General features: G+C 43.9%; 2 protein-coding genes across 5 annotated transcripts in view; one reads left to right on the top strand and one right to left on the bottom strand.

Moving 5' to 3' along the window:
• The window catches only part of sh3gl3a (SH3-domain GRB2-like 3a), a 33,790-nt gene extending 14,981 nt beyond the window's left edge, over positions 1-18,809 (top strand). Inside the window, exons 2-12 of one of the 4 annotated variants that reach the window (XM_055229281.1) lie at positions 4,846-4,914; positions 6,255-6,327; positions 6,661-6,804; positions 7,630-7,763; positions 8,666-8,824; positions 8,900-9,003; positions 12,187-12,329; positions 12,757-12,786; positions 13,499-13,561; positions 14,360-14,404; positions 15,459-18,801. In XM_055229281.1, the coding sequence (XP_055085256.1) occupies positions 4,846-4,914; positions 6,255-6,327; positions 6,661-6,804; positions 7,630-7,763; positions 8,666-8,824; positions 8,900-9,003; positions 12,187-12,329; positions 12,757-12,786; positions 13,499-13,561; positions 14,360-14,404; positions 15,459-15,661 (1,167 nt within the window). In that variant the 3' untranslated portion in view covers positions 15,662-18,801. Of the gene's footprint in view, positions 1-4,845; positions 4,915-6,254; positions 6,328-6,660; positions 6,805-7,629; positions 7,764-8,665; positions 8,825-8,899; positions 9,004-12,186; positions 12,330-12,756; positions 12,787-13,498; positions 13,562-14,359; positions 14,405-15,458 lie in introns of all 4 variants that reach the window. The other 3 variants (XM_055229283.1, XM_033990729.2, XM_055229285.1) reach the window with 3 other exon arrangements.
• Positions 18,810-21,162: 2,353 nt separating this feature from the next.
• Positions 21,163-22,362, bottom strand: gjd6 (gap junction protein delta 6). The gene has a single exon (XM_055229286.1). The coding sequence runs from the start codon at positions 22,333-22,335 to the stop codon at positions 21,163-21,165; it is 1,173 nt and encodes a 390-aa protein (XP_055085261.1). The 5' UTR covers positions 22,336-22,362.
• Positions 22,363-22,596: the final 234 nt, after the last annotated feature.

The raw sequence follows: 22,596 nt of genomic DNA on the forward strand, positions 1-22,596 counted from the left end.
AACGTGATGATGTAAATATGTTGTGTGAGAAACGCACACCCCACAGAACTGTCCTCCTCTTTAAGTCTGAGTTTGCTTTAAATTCTGCTGCATTTTCTTAAACAAAACTCATTTCTCTGTCGACTTTTCAAACCGTGACAGTTCTTTCTTTCTTTCTTTCTTTCTTTCTCTTTTTTTTGTGCGTTTGTGTTTCGTCCTCTGTGTTTTCGTTGTCGTCCTGTGTCTTTTGTCCCGGGTCTAATCACAGACTCAGACTCATTATGGGACCAGCTGACACCTGCGATTTCCCATCAGGCTTTGGGCCACTTCCTCTTCCTGCTAACTGCTAACTGCTAACTTACTCAACACACATCCTGTTTGGTCACATGACACATCCTGTTTGGTCACATGACACATCCTGTTTGGTCACATGACACATCCTGTTTGGTCACATGACGCACGTGTCACCTCTGGGTCTGGGTCAGCCGCGGGTCACGTGACGCAGAGGGACAAAGTCATAGATTAGATTATAGATTATAGATTCTGGAGCGGTCAGTGAACACGACGGTCAGACGTTTGGACACAGTTATGTAATAAAGAAAAACAACTAAATATGTTTTATATTAAATAAATCCAGATCCTCTTTTCTCACTGAGCTTCGTGATAAACTCCCTGGAGTTCGATATATCGCTCAAGTAAATATAAACCACATGTGTCAAATGCAGGCCCCGGGGCTGAATCTGGCCCGTGGTGTTATTATATTTGGCCCGTGACATCATATTAAATGTGCGTCAGAGCTGCCCTGGTGGATAACACATGTACCACTAATACTACAAATCCCAGAATGCTTTGCTCGTACACTGTAGTCCAGATTAAACAGAGTAAATCAGAGTCAAGTAAATCGAGCTTGAATTGACATTTTCTCTGCACTTTTTCTGCTCCCACTTTTGGACTGTTAATAGTTTGACAGTTTTTGTTTTTTGGCTTGTGAAAAAATAAATAAATAAAATTTAAAATGGAACTTGAAGAGCTACAAAGAAAAACACATTTTATTTTATTTATTTATTTAAATAGATAAATGAATTCTACTGATGAGTCTTTTGTGAGTGGGAGAGGAAGGAGGTAAAAGAAGAGGAGAAGAAGGGAAGACGAGGAGAAGGGGAGGAAAGAAAGAGGGTAAAGGAATGTAGGGAGAGAAAAGAGAGAGAGAGGAGGGGAAGACAGGAAAGAGACAGAGAGGAGAGAGAAGATAAAAGAAGAGGAGGAGAATGAGAGAGAGGAGTTATGGAGAGATGGAAAGAGGGGGAGAGAGAGAGAGGAGGAGAGAGAAGTTATGGAGAGGTAGAAAGAGTGGGAGAGAGAGAAGCAGGAGAAGGACAGAGGGAGGGAGGAAGAGAGAGAAAGGGGAGGGTTAGTGGAGGAGGAAGGAGGTAAAAGAATGGGGAGAAAGAGAGGAGGGAGGAAGAGGAGAGGAAAGAGGAGGAACAGAGGGAAGACGAGGAGAGGGGGAGGAAGTAGAATGTAGGGAGAGAGAGAGGAGGGGAAGACAGGAAAGAGAGAGGTTTCTGTCAGTGTGACTTTTTTGGTATCGACTCCTGTGACACATGAGGATCTTGTTTCGATACTAGTCTTGGTATCGATCGGTGTCTGATACTCGATACTGGTCACAGATGGAGGGATGAATGTCCTGATGAAACGGGTAGAGGATGTTTTACTTTCTTCCGTCCCTCTGCTGGTGGAGTCATGAGGGGTGTGTGGCCTCGCTGCACATTCTGACCATAGACTCCGTGTCAGGACTCCCTTCACTGGAGCATTCTGTTCTTTTCCTCATGTTTCCGACTCTTTTCCTCGTCTGTTCTAAATCTGCGGCTCAGCTCTGCTCAGATCGGGCTAAATTTAACCCGGGGTGACCCACTTCCTGCTCCGTTTGGCTCTGACTCTGAGCTTCAGTGAGACGCCGTTTCTGTTCAATATGAAACGTAGAAAAGAAACGTGCGGTCGTCCTCGATGTGACTGGACCAGAGTCACGTGTTGGCTCATTTTGGCTCATTTTGGCTCACGGGGGAGTCGGGTGAACGCGCTGTTGGCTCGTTTGTAGGTAAAATATTAAAGCTGCGTTATGTAACTTTTCTCGTTGAGGGTTCGTCACCATGGAGATCGTTCTTCTGGAGTTAGTCAGGTCACACAGGGAGGTGGTGCTGTGTTTTTAGACGTTTTGACTTTGGTAAATGGTCTGTAGGTGGCGCTGTCTGTGTAAATGCTGCAGTTTTCACCCTGGGGCACCACAAGGCTCCGTCCTGGGGCCTCTGTTGTTCTGGTTTAAACTTTAATGATCTGGATGATGTGGGGAGGGGATTTGTCTCATTAAAATAAAATCATAAAACCACAGTTAAAGTGAAACAGTGAAACCTAAAAACCGTGAGTTCAGGTTCATTTGCATAATTTTAGATTCAAAATTAAACGACCAAAAAAAATTGGTTTGTCACTAAAATGTCGTTTGTTTAATTTTAGGTGAATAACAAAACTGAGAAACTTTGGTATTTCAGGGAGAAGGAGGAGGAGGAGCAGAAGGAGGAGAGGGAGAAGGAGGAGGAGGAGAGGGAGAAGGAGGAGGAGCAGAGGGAGAAGGAGGAGGAGCAGAGGGAGGAGAGGGAGAATAAGAAGGAGAAGAAGGAGGAGTGAGAAGAATGAGGAGAGGGAGAATAGGGAGAAGAAGTACTAGAGGGAGGAGAATGAGGAGAAGGAGGAGGAGCAGAGGGAGAAGGAGGAGGAGAAGAGGGAGCAGAAGGAGCAAAATGCTAAAATGTGTAGATTTATTAAACGTGGTAAATTTGACTTGTGATAAATCAAGAGCAGATTTGCATTTTGGGAAATCGCTAAACGTCACAGAGACGACAGATGCTACACATGCTAACAACATGCTAATAATGCTAATGCTAATCTCCCTGTGTAATGATCCAGTTGTGTTTGTTGTTTCACACAAAGCCTCCTGCTCCGTCCACTCTGTCCCATCGTCCTCGTCCTGTTGCATCATCTGCAGCCAGCGCTTATGTAAGAGAGAGGAGGTGCCAACTGTACAGTAACAGAGAGGAGGAGAGAGGAGGAGGGGGAGGAGGAGGAGAGAGGAGGGGAAGAGAGGAGGAGAGAGGAGGCGCCAACAGTACAGTAACAGAGGAGGAGAAAGAGGAGGAGGGGGAGGAGGAGGAGGGGGAGAGAGGAGGAGGAGTGGGAGAGAGGAGAAGAAGACGAGAGGAGGAGAGAGGATGTGATGATGAGTCTGATGTGAGGTCCTCTGGTCTCAGTCTGATGTGTCTGTTTCTCTCCTGCTGTTGTTGAATGTTGCACTTTGGGGCTGAGGTGATAATTGGACTTAATATAAACACGCCCCCATCAGGCTCCTACGCCCCTGACACGCCCCTAACACGCCCCCATCAGGCTCCTAACACGCCCCTAACACGCCCCCATCAGGCTCCTAACACGCCCCTAACACGCTCCCATCAGGCTCCTAACATGCCCCTAACATGTCCCTGACACGCCCCTGACACGCCCCCATCAGGCTCTCACATCATCTCCATGTTCTATATTTAAAGCTGCTGCCAGACAAACCAAACGACGTGTGAACAGAAAACTTTACTGAAGCGACGGCAGAGACTCAGGATCGAACCTAAACATTGAACCTGACGTCTGTGGAGCCGGAGTCATGTGGTGCCCTGTGTGGACGTGTTATTATTATTATTTACAGATGTGTTTACAGACGAGTTACAGACGTGTTACAGATGAGTTACAGGCATGTTACAGACGAGTTATGGACGAGTTACAGACGCACTGCAAACATGATACAGGCATGTTATAGACATGGTACAAGTGTATTACAGACGTGTTACAGACATGATACAGATGAGTTACAGGCATGTTACAGCCATGTTACAGCCGTGTTACAGGCGTGTTGCAGACTTGTTGCAGACTTGTTGATCTGGACAAATGCCCTAAATATTTTTCTCTTGTACATTTTTTTCTTTCTTTGTGAATTTTAATCCGTCTTAAACCTGTCCAGCGCGGTGCCGGGGCTGGAGTCCATGTTCTGACACTTTTGAACTGGACGGGGTCAGAAAGTCCACAGGCATTTAGACCCAGTGTTTAGTGAAAGACGCCGTGTGGAGACCTGGGCTTTCATTGTGTTTATTTTTGCTGTGGAATAAACATTTTTGTGTCGCATGTGTTGAGTTTCATTTGTGCAGAGTGTGAGTGATGTCATGATGTTGCACAGACCGTGTCCTCTGTCTGTCCCCTCTGTCCCCTCTGTCCTCTCTCTGTCTCTGCTGCTTCAGACTCATTCTGGTCTTAAATGTTCGTATTAACCCTCTACATGATCCTGGGGTTTTTATTTCACTATTGTGTCTGTAAATCAAGATCTGAACATTAATAACAGACAAATCAGGTCCTTCTTTCCCCGAGGTCGCTCCTGTTAGCGTTAGCAACGGGTTTGATTGACAGCGTTGCTAAGCGCCCGCTCCTTGTTAAACCAGTGTTGTGGGCTGAGGGGGCGTGACCTTCAACATGCTCGCTCCTGATTGGCTCTTTTGTTGCTATGACGCTCGTGTTCATTTCAGCCTTCAGCCTCGATGAGCTTCATTTCACTGGAGCCAAATGTCACTCAGTCCTTTTCTTTCTCGTTGGTGGTGGATCAAAGTAAAAGTACAAAAGTACTGTACCTAAATATACATATGTATTTATGGAATAAATGCAAGACAGATGTGTTTAATGCCATATTGCGGGACATTCCAGGTGAAGCAATAACATCACCATGGAGACAAGCAAAAAAAAAAGCACCTTATAAACTTTTTTCTTCTTCTTGTTTCTGTGCAGCTCCTCAGCGAAAAGATCAGTGGAGCTGAAGGAACGAAGCTCGATGACGACTTCCACGAGATGGAGAGGGTCAGTATGAAACAAACACTGAAACAGAGAGGGTCAGTATGAAACAAACACTGAAACAGAGAGGGTCAGTATGAAACAAACACTGAAACAGACGGAGAGGGTCGGTGTGAAACAAACACTGAAACACAGATGGAGAGGGTCAGTATGAAACAAACACTGAAACAGAGAGGGTCAGTATGAAACAAACACTGAAACAGAGAGGGTCAGTATGAAACAAACACTGAAACAGACGGAGAGGGTCGGTGTGAAACAAACACTGAAACACAGATGGAGAGGGTCAGTATGAAACAAACACTGAAACAGAGAGGGTCAGTATGAAACAAACACTGAAACAGATGGAGAGGGTCAGTATGAAACAAACACTGAAACAGAGATGGTCAGTATGAAACAAACACTGAAACAGAGAGGGTCAGTATGAAACAAACACTGAAACAGAGAGGGTCAGTATGAAACAAACACTGAAACAGATGGAGAGGGTCAGTAGATGCACCGATCCTGAGTCGTCAGCTCCGATACCGATACTTGGCCTTTAAGGACCTGCCTCTTCCTGATATTGACAGATACTAGTGCAGAGATGAGCGACGCACCGATATCACTTTTTCTAAAACATTACGAGTACTTCCTTTTGAGTACTCGCTGATATCAAGTACTGATACCGATACCAGACATTATTTTTACAGGAGTTTGATTCTAGTGGTGAATCTAATTCATTTTTGATCTGAGTCTGTTTTAAATTTCAGCTGAAATCACTGTTGTTTCATATAATACCAATATCATTTATTTAGATAAACTCCTGGCTTTAATATTTACCTGTCCATGCTAACTGCTAATGAGCTAACTGCTAATGAGCTAACTGCTAATGAGCTAACTGCTAATGAGCTAACTGCTAGCATAACAGTGAGTGCTGTCTCACTTTTACCTCGACCACACTTTCATCACTTTTGTTTGAGTCAAAATGAAGAAGCAAATGTCACGTTAGCAACGTTAGCAACGTTAGCATTGTTAGCATCCTTAGCATGATCCTGTCATAAACACTGCTCTGCTCAGAACTACAAAAACCTTTAGAGTCTTAAATATTTGGAGCCACACTGTGAGCACAGTTACAGCGGTATCGGCTCTTGGTATCGGCTCTTGGTATCTGCAGCCAGGACTCGTACATTGACGAGTACGAGCACTGACACCTGGTATTGGACCAATACTCGATACTGGTATCGGTGCATCTAGGGATTGAGAAATAGACCTGTCTAAAATATTCCTGGATCGGCACCGATATTCACACCAGATATCGATATCGGTGCATCTCTGCTTCCTGTTACATCTGTGTTTTGATCTTTCTCCAGAAAATTGACGTCACCAACAAGTCGGTGCTCGACCTTTTGTCCAAAACGACAGAATATCTCCAGCCAAACCCCGGTAAGACACATTTATTTACCTCTGTGTGGGATGAACTGACACTTCACATATTTAGATCGACATGTTTGACTGTGTTAAAACTATGTATTAAAACTGTGATGAGCAGCTTTGTAACCTTAAGGAGAGATCTCTAGATTACTCAAACATGGATGACTCTAAAACCTCTTCACACGTGATTTTGATGAGGAACAGAGTCAGAACACGGGAGATTGAAAAAGTCTCTTTAAACTGGAGTTCAAATTAAATACACTAACGTCCTGTTGAAAGGCTGTGATTTCTGTTCAAAATCTCTCCCAAAATAAAACAAATGTTGTCAAAATGTTGTTTTTTCAGCGTCTCGGGCCAAACTGAACATGTTGAACACGGTGTCAAAGATCCGGGGGCAGGTGAAGACCACGGGGTACCCACAGGCCGAGGGGCTCCTGGGGGACTGCATGCTCCGCTACGGCCACGAGCTCGGGGACTACTCCATATTCGGTGACTATGAGTTTAAATTTACACAGAGTTAAAGGATCAGACAGGATTTAGTGGGAGGAGCCTCGTCACACACAGACCTGGAGCTGTGTTTTGTGTCATTCTCACATGTTTAACACACAAACCTGCAGATTTATAACTGAAAACGCTCTGTTCCACCTTGTGATGTCATCATGTGGTGATAAAATGATCCTCCTCCTGTTGGACAGAGTAAATACACTTAAGTTTTGTAGAAGTAAAAAGTATTTGAGACTCACCCGTGTCTCTGGGCGTCTCCTGTCTCACCAGAGCTGGTTCACTACAGACAGTGATGTAGACGGCCTCTAGTGGTGAAGTGTGAGAATACAACAGAATGAGACTTTTATATGTGACGCCTCTCTGTGTGGTCAGGTCTGTCTCTGTGTGGTCAGGTCTGTCTCTGAGGTCAGGTCTGTCTCTGAGGTCAGGTCTGTCTCTGTGAGGTCAGGTCTGTCTCTGAGGTCAGGTCTGTCTCTGTGTGGTCAGGTCTGTCTCTGTGTGGTCAGGTCTGTCTCTGATTGTCTCTCTGTGGTCAGGTCTGTCTCTGTGGTCAGGTCTGTCTCTGTGGTCAGGTCTGTCTCTGATCGTCTCTGTGTGGTCAGGTCTGTCTCTGATCGTCTCTCTGTGGTCAGGTCTGTCTCTGAGGTCAGGTCTGTCTCTGTGTGGTCAGGTCTGTCTCTCTGTGGTCAGGTCTGTCTCTGATCGTCTCTGTGTGGTCAGGTCTGTCTCTGATCGTCTCTCTGTGGACAGGTCTGTCTCTGATCGTCTCTCTGTGGACAGGTCTGTCTCTGATCGTCTCTCTGTGGACAGGTTTGTCTCTGGTGGACACGGGGGAGGCCATGAGACAGATGGCAGACGTCAAAGACTCTCTGGACATCAGCGTCAAACAAAACTTTATCGACCCACTGCAACATTTACAAGACAAAGACCTGAAGGAGATCACGGTACGACACACACTAACACACACAGAAACACAGTGACACACACTAACACACTAACACACAGTAACACACACTAACACACAGTAACACACACTAACACACACTAACACACAGTAACACACACACTAACACACCCCAACACACAGTAACACACACTAACACACAGTAACACACACACTAACACACCCCAACACACAGTAACACACACTAACACACACTAACACACAGTAACACACACTAACACACCCCAACACACAGTAACACACACTAACACACAGTAACACACACTAACACACCCCAACACACAGTAACACACACTAACACACACTAACACACAGTAACACACACTAACACACCCCAACACACAGTAACACACAGTAACACACACTAACACACAGTAACACACACTAACACACCCCAACACACAGTAACACACCCCAACACACACAACACACACTAACACACAGTAACACACACTAACACACACAGAAACACAGTGACACACAGTGACACACACTAACACACACACTAATACACACAGTAACACACACACTAACATACACTAACACACACTAACATACACACTAACACGCACACTAACACACACAGTAACACACACTAACACACACTAACACACAGTGACACACACAGTAACACACAGTAACATGTAACACAGTATAACACACACAGTAACACACACAGTAACATGTAACACAGTATAACACACACAGTAACACACACAGTAACATGTAACACAGTATAACACACACAGTAACGCACAGTGACACACTCACAGTAACATGTAACACAGTCTTGTTACAGTTGAGCTCTATTATTATTATTCTTTATCTCCGTTGATATTTTGTTACAAAGATGAATCGACTGAATAAATATTGTGTCGTTAGCATCACCTGAAGAAGCTGGAGGGGCGGCGCTTAGACTTCGACTACAAGAAGAAGCGTCAGGGGAAGATTCCGGACGAGGAGATCCGACTGGCCGTGGAGAAGTTTGAGGAGAGCAGAGAGCTGGCGGAGAGGAGCATGTTCAACTTCCTCGAGAGCGACGTAAGGACGGCGTGGACGCACACGTCATTAGAGCGGTGAAAAACATGTGCTGTAGTACCTCTGTGCTGCCTGCAGGTGGAGCAGGTGAGTCAGCTGGCGGCCCTGATCGAGGCGGCGTTGGAGTATCACCGACAGTCCAGTCAGATCCTGGAGGAGCTGAGCACGAAGCTGCACAAGAGGTGAGACGCTTCAGACATGTGACCAGACCATGTGACCAGACCTATACCATGTGACCAGACCATGTGACCAGGACATGTGACCAGACCATGTGACCAGACCATGTGACCAGACCATGTGACCAGACCATGTGACCAGGACATGTGACCAGACCATGTGACCAGACCATGTGACCAGACCATGTGACCAGGACATGTGACCAGACCATGTGACCAGGACATGTGACCAGAACATGTGACCAGAACATGTGACCAGAACATGTGACCAGGACTGTACCATGTGACCAGGTCTGTATTCAAACCTGTTGCTACGGTTACGAGTCACACGCCTGTATTTCCATGTGTGTAGGAGGAGTGTGTGTTTGTGTGCGTGTGCTTGTGTGCGTGTGCTTGGAGTGTGTGCTTGTGTGCGTGTGTGCTTGTGTGCGTGTGCTTGGAGTGTGTGCTTGTGTGCGTGGGGGTGTGTGCGTGTGCGCGTGTGCTTGGAGTGTGTGCTTGTGTGCTTGTGTCTGTGTGCTTGTGTTCGTGTGCGTGTGCTTGTGTGCGTGTGCTTGTGGGTGTGTGCTTGTGTGCGTGTGCTTGTGTGCGTGTGCTTGGAGTGTGTGCTTGTGTGCATGTGCTTGTGTGCTTGTGTGTGTGCATGTGTGTGTGCGTGTGCTTGTGTGCGTGTGCCGTTCACAGAGGTGGGACGTGTCTCGACTTGGACTCGACACAGACTGGACTCACTATTTTGAGACTTGACTTGATAAAACATGACCTGGTGTTAACAGTTTCTGTGCTTAAAGGTCCATACGACTCAAACTGAAAACACTCTGTTCCACCTTGTGATGTCATCATGTGGTGATACAGGAAGTGCTCCACTGTGTTTTTAAACTCCACACACCTTCATTTATAGAATCATTTGGATCATTTCAGTCCTGGAGTTGTCTCTTATCTCGACTGAACTAAAGGTAAAAGGAGCTGTTCACTTGAAAAAACTCCGACTTGATGACATCACAAGGTGGAACATTGCATTTTGATCTTTTTAGATGTTACAGACGAATAATAAAGTGACTCAAACATGTGAATGAAACAAACACAACTCCAGGTCTGTTTTTGACGCACTAACATCGTCCTAACGTGGATTAATCCTCACTGAGTTAATTTTGTGTGATGTGGAGCTTTAATGTTTTAATTTAACTGGACTCGGACTTGTCTGTCTGTGACTTGGGACTTGACTCGGACTTGAGCCTAAAGACTTGAGACTCACAAAAGAACGACTTGGTCCCACCTCCGCTCAGAGCCATTACACTACATGTGTGAAGAGTTGGGTTTGATGAAGACTTGAAGTGAAGAGGAGGTTCTGCTTCTTCCTCCTTTTATAACGTCGCTCAGTAAAAACATGAAATAAATTAAACTTATAATACATGTTTCTTTTCACGTTTCCTGCCGTGTGTTTCAGTGCGCTCTCCCTCTGTAAACCTCATAACACTGAAGCCTGTGTGAGCTTCAGACTGAGCCGTTTCATTTCCTGGTTCTACCTCCGTGACCTTAATAATCTAAACTATGTTACAGTCTATACTTTTTACTTTTACTTCAGTACATTTGAGAGCAGTATCTGTACTTTCTACTGCAGTTTTGAACAGTAAAAGTATTTTTCTGATTGTGTGAGACCTGCTGGAAAGGCTGAGGGTTTATTTTTTTATTTTATTTTTAACAAAAATATACAAATAAAAACAAAAAAACGATGGATTCAGTCGTTTCTTTTGAACTAAATTCAGCTCAAATCTTTATCAAATCACCACATTTAAAGTTTTATTAGACTCAAACTCTGTGAGAAATACTTTGACTTAAGGTGTTTTTTTCATGTGATACTTTTACTTGAGTACTTTTTGCTCCAGTCTGTGTACTTTTACTTCACAGAGCTGAGTTCTTCTCTGTTGTGTTTGTCTCTGTTGTGTTTGTCTCTGTTGTGTTTGTCTCTGTTGTGTTTGTCTCTGTTGTGTTTGTGTTTGTTTGTGTTTGTCTCTGTTGTGTTTGTCTCTGTTGTGTTTGTCTCTGTTGTGTTTGTCTCTGTTGTGTTTGTCTCTGTTGTGTTTGTGTTTGTCTCTATTGTGTTTGTGTTTGTCTCTGTTGTGTTTGTCTCTGTTGTGTTTGTCTCTGTTGTGTTTGTGTTTGTCTCTGTTGTGTTTGTCTCTGTTGTGTTTGTCTCTGTTGTGTTTGTCTCTGTTGTGTTTGTGTTTGTCTCTATTGTGTTTGTGTTTGTCTCTGTTGTGTTTGTCTCTGTTGTGTTTGTCTCTGTTGTGTTTGTGTCTGTTGTGTTTGTCTCTGTTGTGTTTGTCTCTGTTGTGTTTGTGTTTGTTTGTGTTTGTCTCTGTTGTGTTTGTCTCTGTTGTGTTTGTCTCTGTTGTGTTTGTCTCTGTTGTGTTTGTCTCTGTTGTGTTTGTGTTTGTCTCTATTGTGTTTGTGTTTGTCTCTGTTGTGTTTGTCTCTGTTGTGTTTGTCTCTGTTGTGTTTGTGTCTGTTGTGTTTGTCTCTGTTGTGTTTGTCTCTGTTGTGTTTGTCTCTGTTGTGTTTGTCTCTGTTGTGTTTGTCTCTGTTGTGTTTGTGTTTGTCTCTATTGTGTTTGTGTTTGTCTCTGTTGTGTTTGTCTCTGTTGTGTTTGTCTCTGTTGTGTTTGTGTCTGTTGTGTTTGTCTCTATTGTGTTTGTGTTTGTCTCTGTTGTGTTTGTCTCTGTTGTGTTTGTCTCTGTTGTGTTTGTGTCTGTTGTGTTTGTCTCTGTTGTGTTTGTCTCTGTTGTGTTTGTGTTTGTCTCTGTTGTGTTTGTCTCTGTTGTGTTTGTCTCTGTTGTGTTTGTGTTTGTTTGTTTGTCACACTGGGCTTTATAAAACATTTTGTTTTGTTTTAGTATTTGTATTTTTAATCTTTGAGTGTTTTCTGAAGTTAATCCAAACCAACTGGACTTAGTTTTTGACGTCTCTGTTTCACTTTTGGTTGTGTCACTAAACGTCACGTCCAGACGCTGCCTCTAGGGGGCGCCACAGTCACTGTCCTGGTGAAACTGTTGGTCGTGAAATATCAGCTTCAAAAAGTCGAAGGTTGAACGTGTTGATAAATGTAACAGCAGATTTATAAAAAGATCATGTTCACATTAGTTTCATTTTATTTATAATTTATTTAAACATTATTTTGATTCTTTTTGTCAGGATTTCCACGGCCAACGCTCGGCCCAGAAAACAGTTTAAGTCCAAGTCTGTGAGGAGCAGCGTCGAGAGCAGCTCCCACCAGAACGGCGTCTCCTACGGCTCCTCCCACGGCTCCTCCCACGGCTCCTCCCACAAGTCCACAGGTACAGCCCATAATACCACTGTCTCTATGGCAACGCTAAGTGTGATGTCACTGTATTAACTGAGCCTTTGAGCCTGAAGATGGAAAAGTGGATCAAAATGTGACTATTGACCTTTGATTTGTACAAAAACAGGTCTGTGCTTAAACATAAGATTATTATTATATTTATTATTCATGAAATTCAATAAAAGTAAATAATAAATAAACAAATTAAAAGAAATAAATTAAAAGAAATACATAAATTAAACAAGTAAATTAATACAATGAAAATAATATTTAAATAAATAAAAACAGCCCTGACCCTAAACACACATACTCTGCTGTGATTGGCCTGTGAGTGATGACATCATCTCTGGACACGCCCACATGTCGTGTTATTTCATGTTGTTCTTCTGTTTGACTTTTATTTTGTGTTTTGTTCTTTTCAGATCTGCAGATTCACTCAGTCAACGGGAAAAGTATGTGCCACTTTTCAAATATTAAATAAATAAAACAAAACATCAGCTCCTGGACTAAACCAGGACTAAACCTGGACTAAACCAGGACTGAACCAGGACTAAACCAGGACTAGACCTGGACTAGACCAGGACTAAACCAGGACTGAACCAGGACTAAACCAGGACTAGACCTGGACTAGACCAGGACTAAACCAGGACTGAACCAGGACTAAACCAGGACTAAACCAGGACTAAACCAGGACTAAACCAGGACTAAACCAGTACTAGACCTGGACTAGACCTGGACCTGGACTCGAGGCACATTGTAAATGTATATTTTCTGTAAAAATCGTCTGTGCACATCAGGGTTAATGACAACATGAATGAAACATGTTGCATTGTGGGAATCGTGCCCATGATTCACTCTGGGCTAAAAACCACAGAAGAACAACAGCGCCCCCCAGTGGAACAAACCAGTACCTCCCTGTGTTCCATCAGTTTGTCCAGAATGATGCAAAATTAGACCCGTTGCCATAGCGATTAACAATTTAAAAGTACACATTATGAAATATTATATCCTCTGAATGGTAAAAAGTGAATAAAACAGGAAATACGCACAAAATACACGCAGTAGAAGTAAAGGTTTGGGCTGATCTGGTTCTTCACCGTTCACTTCTGCATCCGCCATTTTGTGCTCATGTCCATCGTGTCCATTTTGTGTTTTCATTTAAAGACGATCACGTGACCCCTGACCCCGAGTCCTGGCCCGACAGCCCCGTCACCAACGGCAACCACCGTGAGTCCCACCTCCATCAGCACGTTTCCACCTCCACACTGTTTCACTTTCATTTTTTCACATTTGTCGGGGGACGTTTGGATGACGTGTCCAAGTACGAGTCCCGTTTCCTTAAAAATGTCACAGGAACAAGCTTTAAAACGGGAATAGCTGAAGTAGAACGCTGCGCTCCAGTCGTCCTCTCAGCGCCACGACCTCCGAACTTCTACTCAGGAACATTTCAGAGTCTGAGTTTGAAAATCCAACATGGCGGCGCCGCGTGGTTCATGGAGGTTTATTGACTCTTTAGCGGCGTCTTCCTGTCCACCCGCTTCACTTCCTGTTTACAACGTGGCGGCTAGCATGTTAGCTGTGTCCATTTATATAAAAAGTCTACGGACCTGCACTCTGAGCGTCTGCAGTTATAAACGTGCTGCTATGCTAATGCTATGCTAATGTTGCTAACGTATACGCAGCGCTAATGTCAACAAAAGCTCAAATTTACTCTCAAACGTCGCTTTATAAACACTGGGCTTTGTTTTTCCGACTTGGCGACTGGATCAGGCCACGCCGCGTTTAACTCGGGAGATTACGACATCCCGCGATCCGAGTTCTGACCTTTGACCTCTGAGGGCGACTGGGATGCAGCAGAATCCAACAAAATCATTAAGAAAATACACAAATTCTGTTATTTCCGACAAATCCGTCCAGTTTAAAACCATTTGGGACACAGAGGGAAACATAAAATAAATACACAAAATAAATACCATGGTGTTTTCAGATCCGTGCCATATTTCTTAAAGAGTCTTCCTCTTCCAGCAGGAACTTTTATTTACAACATGATCCAAACAGATAACGTCGAAGGTACAGTATCTGCGTCAAATCATTAAAGAGCAAAACACTTAAATCGAATTATTATTTTCATTTGAATTTACTGCAGTGTGATCGACGACTTTCTGACTTTTTTCTTTGTATTTATTTATGCAAAATTCAAATATTAACATGATTTTACTGACCCACTTTGGTTCTGTCAGACACATAATCACCTGATGTGTCTTTAAAATGAGTGGGATTCTGCAAAATCTGCTCAAACTTCAGAATAATTTTAAAATCAAATGACTTTCTTAGGTTTTTCCTCTTTAAAATCTCCTTTAAATAAACTAAACTCTTTACAAAGACAGGCCCGAGTTTATTTTACATCAACAAGAAGTTCAGTTAATACATTCAAACTCACCGGAGAGAGCGGAATAATAAAAGTAAAACAGGATTAAAATGTGCAGTAAAGTTAAATGTCCCATGATGCACTGCTCTGATCTGCTCTAACGTCGTTTCCTCGTCACAAACACCTGGATTTGTGTTTTTTTGTTTCATTCTCACATGTTTAACACACAAACCTGCGGATTTAGACTGAAAACACTCTGTTCCACCTTGTGATGTCATCATGTGGTGATACAGGAAGTGCTCCACTGTGTTTTTAAACTCCACACACCTTCATTTATAGAATCATTTGGATCATTTCAGTCCTGGAGTTGTCACTTTTCTCGACTGAACTAAAGGTAAAGTTAGATATTAGCTTGAAAACTCCCACTTGATGACATCACAAGGTGGAACGTCGCATTTTGATCTTTGTAGATGTTACAGACTAATAATAAATGAAAGAAAACACAACTCCAGGTCTGTTTTTGATGCTCTAACATGGATTAAAGCTTCAACAGTCAGTTTTGTGAGATACTGGAGCTTTAAAAACATGAGCTGAAATAAATAAATGTCTAAATTTGTCCCCGTGACAAATATCGACGTCCAAAAATGTCCCTTCTGTTATTTGACGATGATGAAGTTGATCAAATACTCGTCACATCTGTCCTCTTTCCTCACACGGTGCCTCACATTCGCTCATTCTCCCCGTGTTCCCCTGCAGAGTCGGAGGTTCTGGACCAGCCGTGCTGCCGCTCGCTTTACGATTTCGAGCCCGAGAACGACGGCGAGCTCGGGTTTAAAGAGGGCGACATCATCATCCTCACCAACCAGATCGACGACAACTGGTACGAGGGCATGATCCACGGGGAGTCGGGGTTCTTCCCCATCAACTACGTCCACGTCCTGGTCCCTCTGCCTCAGTGAGGGACGGACGGCGAGCGGGAGACGGCGTTCGCTCTGGAGGACGCGTGAGGAGCTGAGCGCGGGGTCAGAGGTCACGCAGCTCTGGGAGAATGGAACGGGAGACGACCGCAAAACGTCTGGATTTGGGATTCACTTTGACGTTCACTTCTGTTTCTTCAGAGCTAATCTGCTAGCGGCGCCATGCTACAAACAGGAAGTGATCACGGACGCACTTCCTGGCTCCAGTTGCTATAGCGATTAACGGTTTAAAACACAATACACTGGTCCCCTGGTTTATCGCGGAAATCTGCAAAGTATCAGGTTTATTTTTGACATTCTTCTCTCTGTTTTTGCTGTAAAACCCCTCACCACACACTTTATACACTTTTCTTTAACATTTTAGTATCATAGCAACCAACGAGCCAATCAGGAGCTAGACTGTCAAAGGTAACGGGAAACTACAGCTATAAAATGGGTGAAGGATGTGAAAAGTCCATTTTGCAGACGATGAGCCGGTCCGAGTTTGTCCACACCGGGGCTGTCCAAACTACGGCTCAGGGGCCAAATGCGGCGCGCAGACCGATTTTTGTTGGTCCAATTGATCAGGAAGTGTTTTTTTTTTACTGCAAATATAAAAAATCCTACCTCTGTAACCTGAAGAACATCACACTGCATCGTGACAGACTTAAAAATAATCGTCCACGTGTTTTTAAAGGCGTAATGTCTCCGTCAAACCCGCGTTAAATCCTCCGTTTGAGTCTCCGGTTGGACGCCCCCGGTCTCTGCTCGTGCACAAATGTCTCTTTCACATTCCCAGTGAGTATTTTCCAGTTTTGTGTTTTTATTTTTCGTACAAATTGAAAATGTGGCGTTCGGAGCTGGTCGTTTCAAACCTCAGTCGTCTCCTGTGATTCTCTCAGAGCTGGAGTCTCGTCTGTGGATCGGCGAGGAGGAGGCGGCGTCTCCTGTGAACGTCACTCGTCCGTTAATGACTCTCCTGTCCATATATTTATGAATGAACTCAAACCGAAGCCATTAATTAAGTCCGTGAACGTTTCTCCAAATATTTCAAACTATTTTTAAGTCCACATTTGAAGTATATTGTACAAAAAGAGTTTATTTGAGTCTGTGTTGGGTTAAAGACAAATCGACTGTGTGTAGATCTTACGTCAGATGCCCTCCCACGTGCTGTCCTTAAACATTTCTGCTGATTTTTACAGTGTTTTCTGATTCATGTCGTGCCTCGTTTTAGTATTTGCCATAAAGTTTTTACGTGGATATTAACGTCGGCCATTTTGTCCACGATCTGAGGTGAACGTGTTCGATTATTGATTTGTTTTTTTATTATCGTCTTTACACTGAATCACGACCGAGTTTTCCTCATGTTTGACTCTTTAAATCACTTTTTGCACTTTTTATTTACATATTTACACACGTTTGTCATCACAGACGCAGAGAGAACACGCAAACTCCACACAGACGCAGGGAGAACACGCAAACTCCACACAGACGCAGGGAGAACACGCAAACTCCACACAGACGCAGGGAGAACACGCAAACTCCACACAGACGCAGAGAGAACACGCAAACTCCACACAGACACAGAGAGAACACGCAAACTCCACACAGACGCAGAGAGAACACGCAAACTCCACACAGACACAGGGAGAACACGCAAACTCCACACAGACGCAGAGAGAACACGCAAACTCCACACAGACACAGGGAGAACACGCAAACTCCACACAGAGAGAACACACAAACTCCACACAGACACAGAGAGAACACGCAAACTCCACACAGACGCAGAGAGAACACGCAAACTCCACACAGACACAGAGAGAACACGCAAACTCCACACAGACGCAGAGAGAACACGCAAACTCCACACAGACACAGGGAGAACACGCAAACTCCACACAGACACAGAGAGAACACGCAAACTCCACACAGACACAGAGAGAACACGCAAACTCCACACAGACACAGAGAGAACATGCAAAGGCCCTATACAGAAGAACAAAATGGTTCACTCTGGTTTCTTGCACTTTTAGGATCCACATTTTGAGAGAATTGTATCATTTTTCAAGCCTTTTAAAATCCTCAGCTTTGTCTCTGTCTCTTTGTCTCTGTTTGTCTCAGTTTGTCTGTTTCTCTCAGTCTGTCTCTGTTTGTCTCAGTCTGTCTCTGTTTGTCTCTGTCTGTCTCTTTGTCTCTGTCTGTCTCTGTTTGTCTCAGTCTGTCTCAGTCTGTCTCTGTTTTCATGTCCTCGTCCCGTCTCTTCCTGTGGTTTTATAACTGCACAGAGTTTACACAAGTTTTTAAGTTTTTGATTAACACGACTGTCACAAAAGAAACGTTTAAATGTGTCGCTTTTGTGTTTTATCCTTTGCACTTTTGTCTCAGTCTCTGTTTGTCTCTGTTTGTCTCTGTTTCTTTGTCTCAGTTTGTCTCTGTCTCAGTCTCTGTTTGTCTTTGTCTCTGTTTGCCTCAGTCTCTGTCTCTTTGTCTCTGTTTGTCTCTGTCTCTCTCAGTCTCTGTCTCTGTTTGTCTCTGTCTCTCTCAGTCTCTGTCTCTGTTTGTCTCTGTGTCTCTGTCTCTTTGTCTCTGTCTCTTTGTCTCTCTTTGTCTCTGTTTCTGGAGCTTCATTTTGCTTCATCCTGATTTTTGTAAAACCTCAGAGTTTTATTTAAAAAGTCGTTCAACTGACAAATGTGTGAGGAACGATTTTTCATTTTTGTGTCTAGATCTGGTGAGAATGAAATTAAATGTGCACAAAGACATCAGAACTAGAACCGGACTAGAACCGGACTAGAACTGGAGTAGAGAAGAGATACTAGAACAGGACCAGAACGGGACTAGGGCGGGACTAGAACATAACTATAGAACATAACTATAGAACAGTTCTACATTGGGTCTGAACATAATTCAATAATCATGAAATAGAATAATCCAGTTTGTGTCTTTAAATGTCTCAGTCACTATGACGCTGTAAACAAAGGTGTTTTTTTTATCTTCCCTGGTGGAGCTGATGGTCTGAGGATAAATCCACCTCTTCTTTCAGACTTGTTCTTTTTAAACTGTGTGTCTGGACCAAACTCCTGCTGTGATGTTTTTGTTTGTGCGTATAAAAGTTTATTCAAATAAAAGACTTTATGAATCTGCACCGACCTCGTCTCATGGAATGTGTCTTTTAAAGAGGAGGTTTTATACAAAACGACCCTGTTCTGACTCTGTTCTTCATCAAAAACACGTCTGAAGAGGTTTTAGATCATCCATGCATGTTTGAGTCATCTAGAGATCTCTCCTGGGCCCTATTCAAACCCTCCTGTACGAGGCTCCGCCCACAGGCCTACATCACCCACGCTCCCACACGACAATCCTCCATAAATATACAAAAACATGACACAAAACGACACACTACAGCTTGCGGCGTTGTACATGTATCTCTACAGTGGGCTGTTGAGCGGTTACCATGGTGACGCGACGCACACACGAGCAAAGACAAAAAACTCTAAAGATCGACTCAAAACTGAAGGAAAAACACAAAAGTGACAAAGAGTTCACGTTCAGGAGCTCATCTGTTCAAGAGTTTGATTTTACACAAAAAGCTAATGCTAACGCTACCATGCTAATGCTACCATGCTAATGCTACCATGCTAATGCTACCATGCTAATGCTACCATGCTAATGCTACCATGCTAATGCTACCATGCTAATGCTACCATGCTAACACAAATCGCCTGTTGGAGATAAATCAGATCTAACATTTTCTTTGTCATTTCAGCCAATCAGTTTATTTTATTTTTGTTCAAATATCTCCCTGTTTCAGTCTGACTGGAGCATTTTAATATAGGTTTATAGATTTATAGACTTGTTTTCGTTCGAGTGATAGTTTCATTTTAACTTGATCTAAATAAAAATGGAATTGGGACACGGATCTAACTCGTCATATCAGTTCTAAATAAATAAAAAAAGAAATCATAATAATAATATAAATTGAAAATCTGTCAAATTAAAATATAAAAATCCATCTTTCCATATTCAAATATTCCAATAATCAAAAAGTCATTAAATCTGAGTAAATCAATAAACTGTTTACATTTTGATCAGGATGATTGACAGTTTTGTTTTATCTTTGTTTCTTTTTTTTCTTTTTTCTTTTTTTTAAATCAAATGTCATTATTTCGTTGCAGGTAAATTAACCTTGAGCCTCTGTTTGAAACGGCTTTTTTAAAAATCTTCATTTCTTTGACATTTTCAACCTCGTGAACAGAACAGACATTTATGAATGACCTTTGACCTACACCTCTCTCCACCTGTCTCTCTCTTCACCTGTCTCTCTCTTCATCTGTCTCTCTCTTCACCTGTCTCTCTCTTCTCCTGTCTCTCTGTATACTTTATGCTGTGTGTTTTTTAAATGTTGTAAATAAATACAATGATAAATTTATTGCATAAATAAATGACAAATATTCAGATGTTTTGTTTTTTTGTTTTTTTATTTATTTTTTGGATTAAACAAAATTTTAAAATGTAATTAAAAATAAAACAAATGTAAATCTGTGTCATGTTCATGTTTTATACATTTACATGTTTTATGTTCAGAGTTTTCTCGTCGTTCAGACGTTTAAAGCTCAAAACCTGAACCGTGTCGACAAAATAAAATGTAAATAAAAACTTTTCATTTATTAAAATAGTGACAAATGTGAAACTTCACACAAGTTTAAAAAATAAAACAAATAAAATAAATATATAAATATATCAGCAACGTTTTAAAAATGAGTTTGAACAAAGTTTTGCATTTAGAGACTTCAGACTTAGACTCTAAACCAGGACTAAACCAGGTCTAAACCAGGTCTAAACTAGGACTAAACCAGGACTGAACCAGGACTAGACCAGGACTGAACCAGGACTAAACCAGGACTAAACCAGGACTGAACCAGGACTGAACCAGGACTAGACCAGGACTGAACCAGGACTAAACCAGGACTAAACCAGGACTAAACCAGGACTAAACCAGGACTGAACCAGGACTAGACCAGGACTAATCCAGGACTAAACCAGGGTTAAACCTCTCTCTCTCTTTCTCTTTCTCTCCCTCTGTCTCTCTCTCTTTCTCTCTCCCCCTCCATCTCTCTCTCCATCTCTCTCTCTCTTTCTCTCTCTCTTCTCTGTCTGTCTCTCTCCGCCTCCATCTCTCTCTTCTGTGTCTCTCTCTCGCTCTCTCTCTCTTTCTCTCTCCCCCTTCATCTCTCTCTCTCTTTCTCTTCTCTGTCTCTCTCTCTCGCTCTGTCTCTCTCTTTCTCTCTCCCCCTCTTTCTTTCTCTCTCTCTTTCTCTCCCTCTCTTTCTCTCTCTCTCTCCTCTCTGTTGATCAGATCCAGACCTCCGTGCTCCTCTTGGACGCCCTTCCCTCCCTCTCTCTCTCCCTCTCTTTCTTTCTCTCTCTCTTTCTCTCTCTCTCTCTTCTCTGTCTCTCTTTCTCTCTCCCCCTCCATCTCTCTCTCTCTCTCTCTCTATTGATCAGATCCAGACCTCCGTGCTCCTCTGCTTCCTTCCCTCTTTCTTACCCCTCAGAGTCTGTCTTTCTTTGTCCGACTCTCGTCTTTTCGGTTGCTCTGACGTCACGTTCCTCGCCGTTCCCGCGGTCGATCCCGTACAGTTGGCGGCGCAGGTCCACGTCGGCTGATGACTGACCACGAGGTTGAGCGTGGGCAGCGAGGTCGTGCTGGTCACGTCTCCGTAGCCCGGCGAAGAGGCGGGAGACGGACTGTCCGCGGGGAGACTCTCGTAGCCCTTTCTCAAACCCGAATACGCCGTCCACGATGTCTTCTCTCGCCGCTTAACGACCTGGCGGATCTTCTTCCAGCCGAGGTGATTGAGCTCGAGTAAGTTCAGGAGGATACAAAACACGCCCACGCAGAACATGAACAGCAAAAATATCGTCTTTTCCGTTGGCCTGGACACGTAGCAGTCCACAGGTTGACTGCAAGGACTCGACGTACACAGGAAGTGCACGGGGACTTTGAATCCGAAGAGTTTCCACTGCGCCAAGACAAAACCGACTTCCAAAATGGCTCTCAGAATAACATGGAAGACGTAGCATTTGGACAGAACTCCTCCTGGAACGGGTTGGACCTCACCGTTGACGTCTTTTACGGCGAATGTTTGCGTCTTGTTCAGCGATTCCAGGTTCTGCAGTTGTTGGACGGTGATTCCTTCCAACGCGTCCGCCAAACTGTGTCCCAGATGTTTGTGAGACCTGATGGAGCAGCTGTCCGAATCGCAGCTCCGGTCGTACGCCTCTCTGCCGCCGTCTTTTCCCGGGTCTCGCGTCGCTCGCCGGGCGTAGTCCTCGTTGGCGTTCCGTGGCCTCGACGCGCCGTTCTGCTTGGACAAATTGTGCCAAGTGTAGATGATGAAGCAAAGAGACGGGGTGGAGACGCTTATGATGTGGAACACCCAGAATCTCGGTTGAGAGATTGGCGCGAACGTGTCGTAGCAGACCGTCGAGCACCCCGGTTGGAGCGTATTGCAGACGAACATCTCCTGCTCGTCGGTGTACACGTCTTCGGTTGCCACGGCGACGATCAGAAGCCGGAATATGACCATGACGGTTAACCAGAGGCGGCCGATCATGGTGGAGTGATGGTGAACGGCGTCCAGCAGACGTTTGAGCAAAGTCCACTCCGTCATCGTGGCCTGGGGCTGCCCGCGGCCGCGAGGAGGGACCCACTGCCTGGGGAGGGGCAGTCTGCTCGGGTCGGGTCCACCTCTCCTCCGCCGGGACGACCGCTGGAGCGAAGGTGGACGGAGGTCTTCAGGTCAGTTCATCCACCCGGTCTGGGCCTAGTCTAAAGTGCGTCTCACAGGTTCTGACAATCCTCTAATTTAAACTGAAGATTGAGATAAAAACTGCTGTGAATAGAAATGATCGTTTTGTTTACTCTAGTTACA

This window comes from Periophthalmus magnuspinnatus, chromosome 3 (assembly GCF_009829125.3).
Source record: "Periophthalmus magnuspinnatus isolate fPerMag1 chromosome 3, fPerMag1.2.pri, whole genome shotgun sequence".
In the NCBI taxonomy this organism is placed as follows: domain Eukaryota; kingdom Metazoa; phylum Chordata; class Actinopteri; order Gobiiformes; family Gobiidae; genus Periophthalmus; species Periophthalmus magnuspinnatus.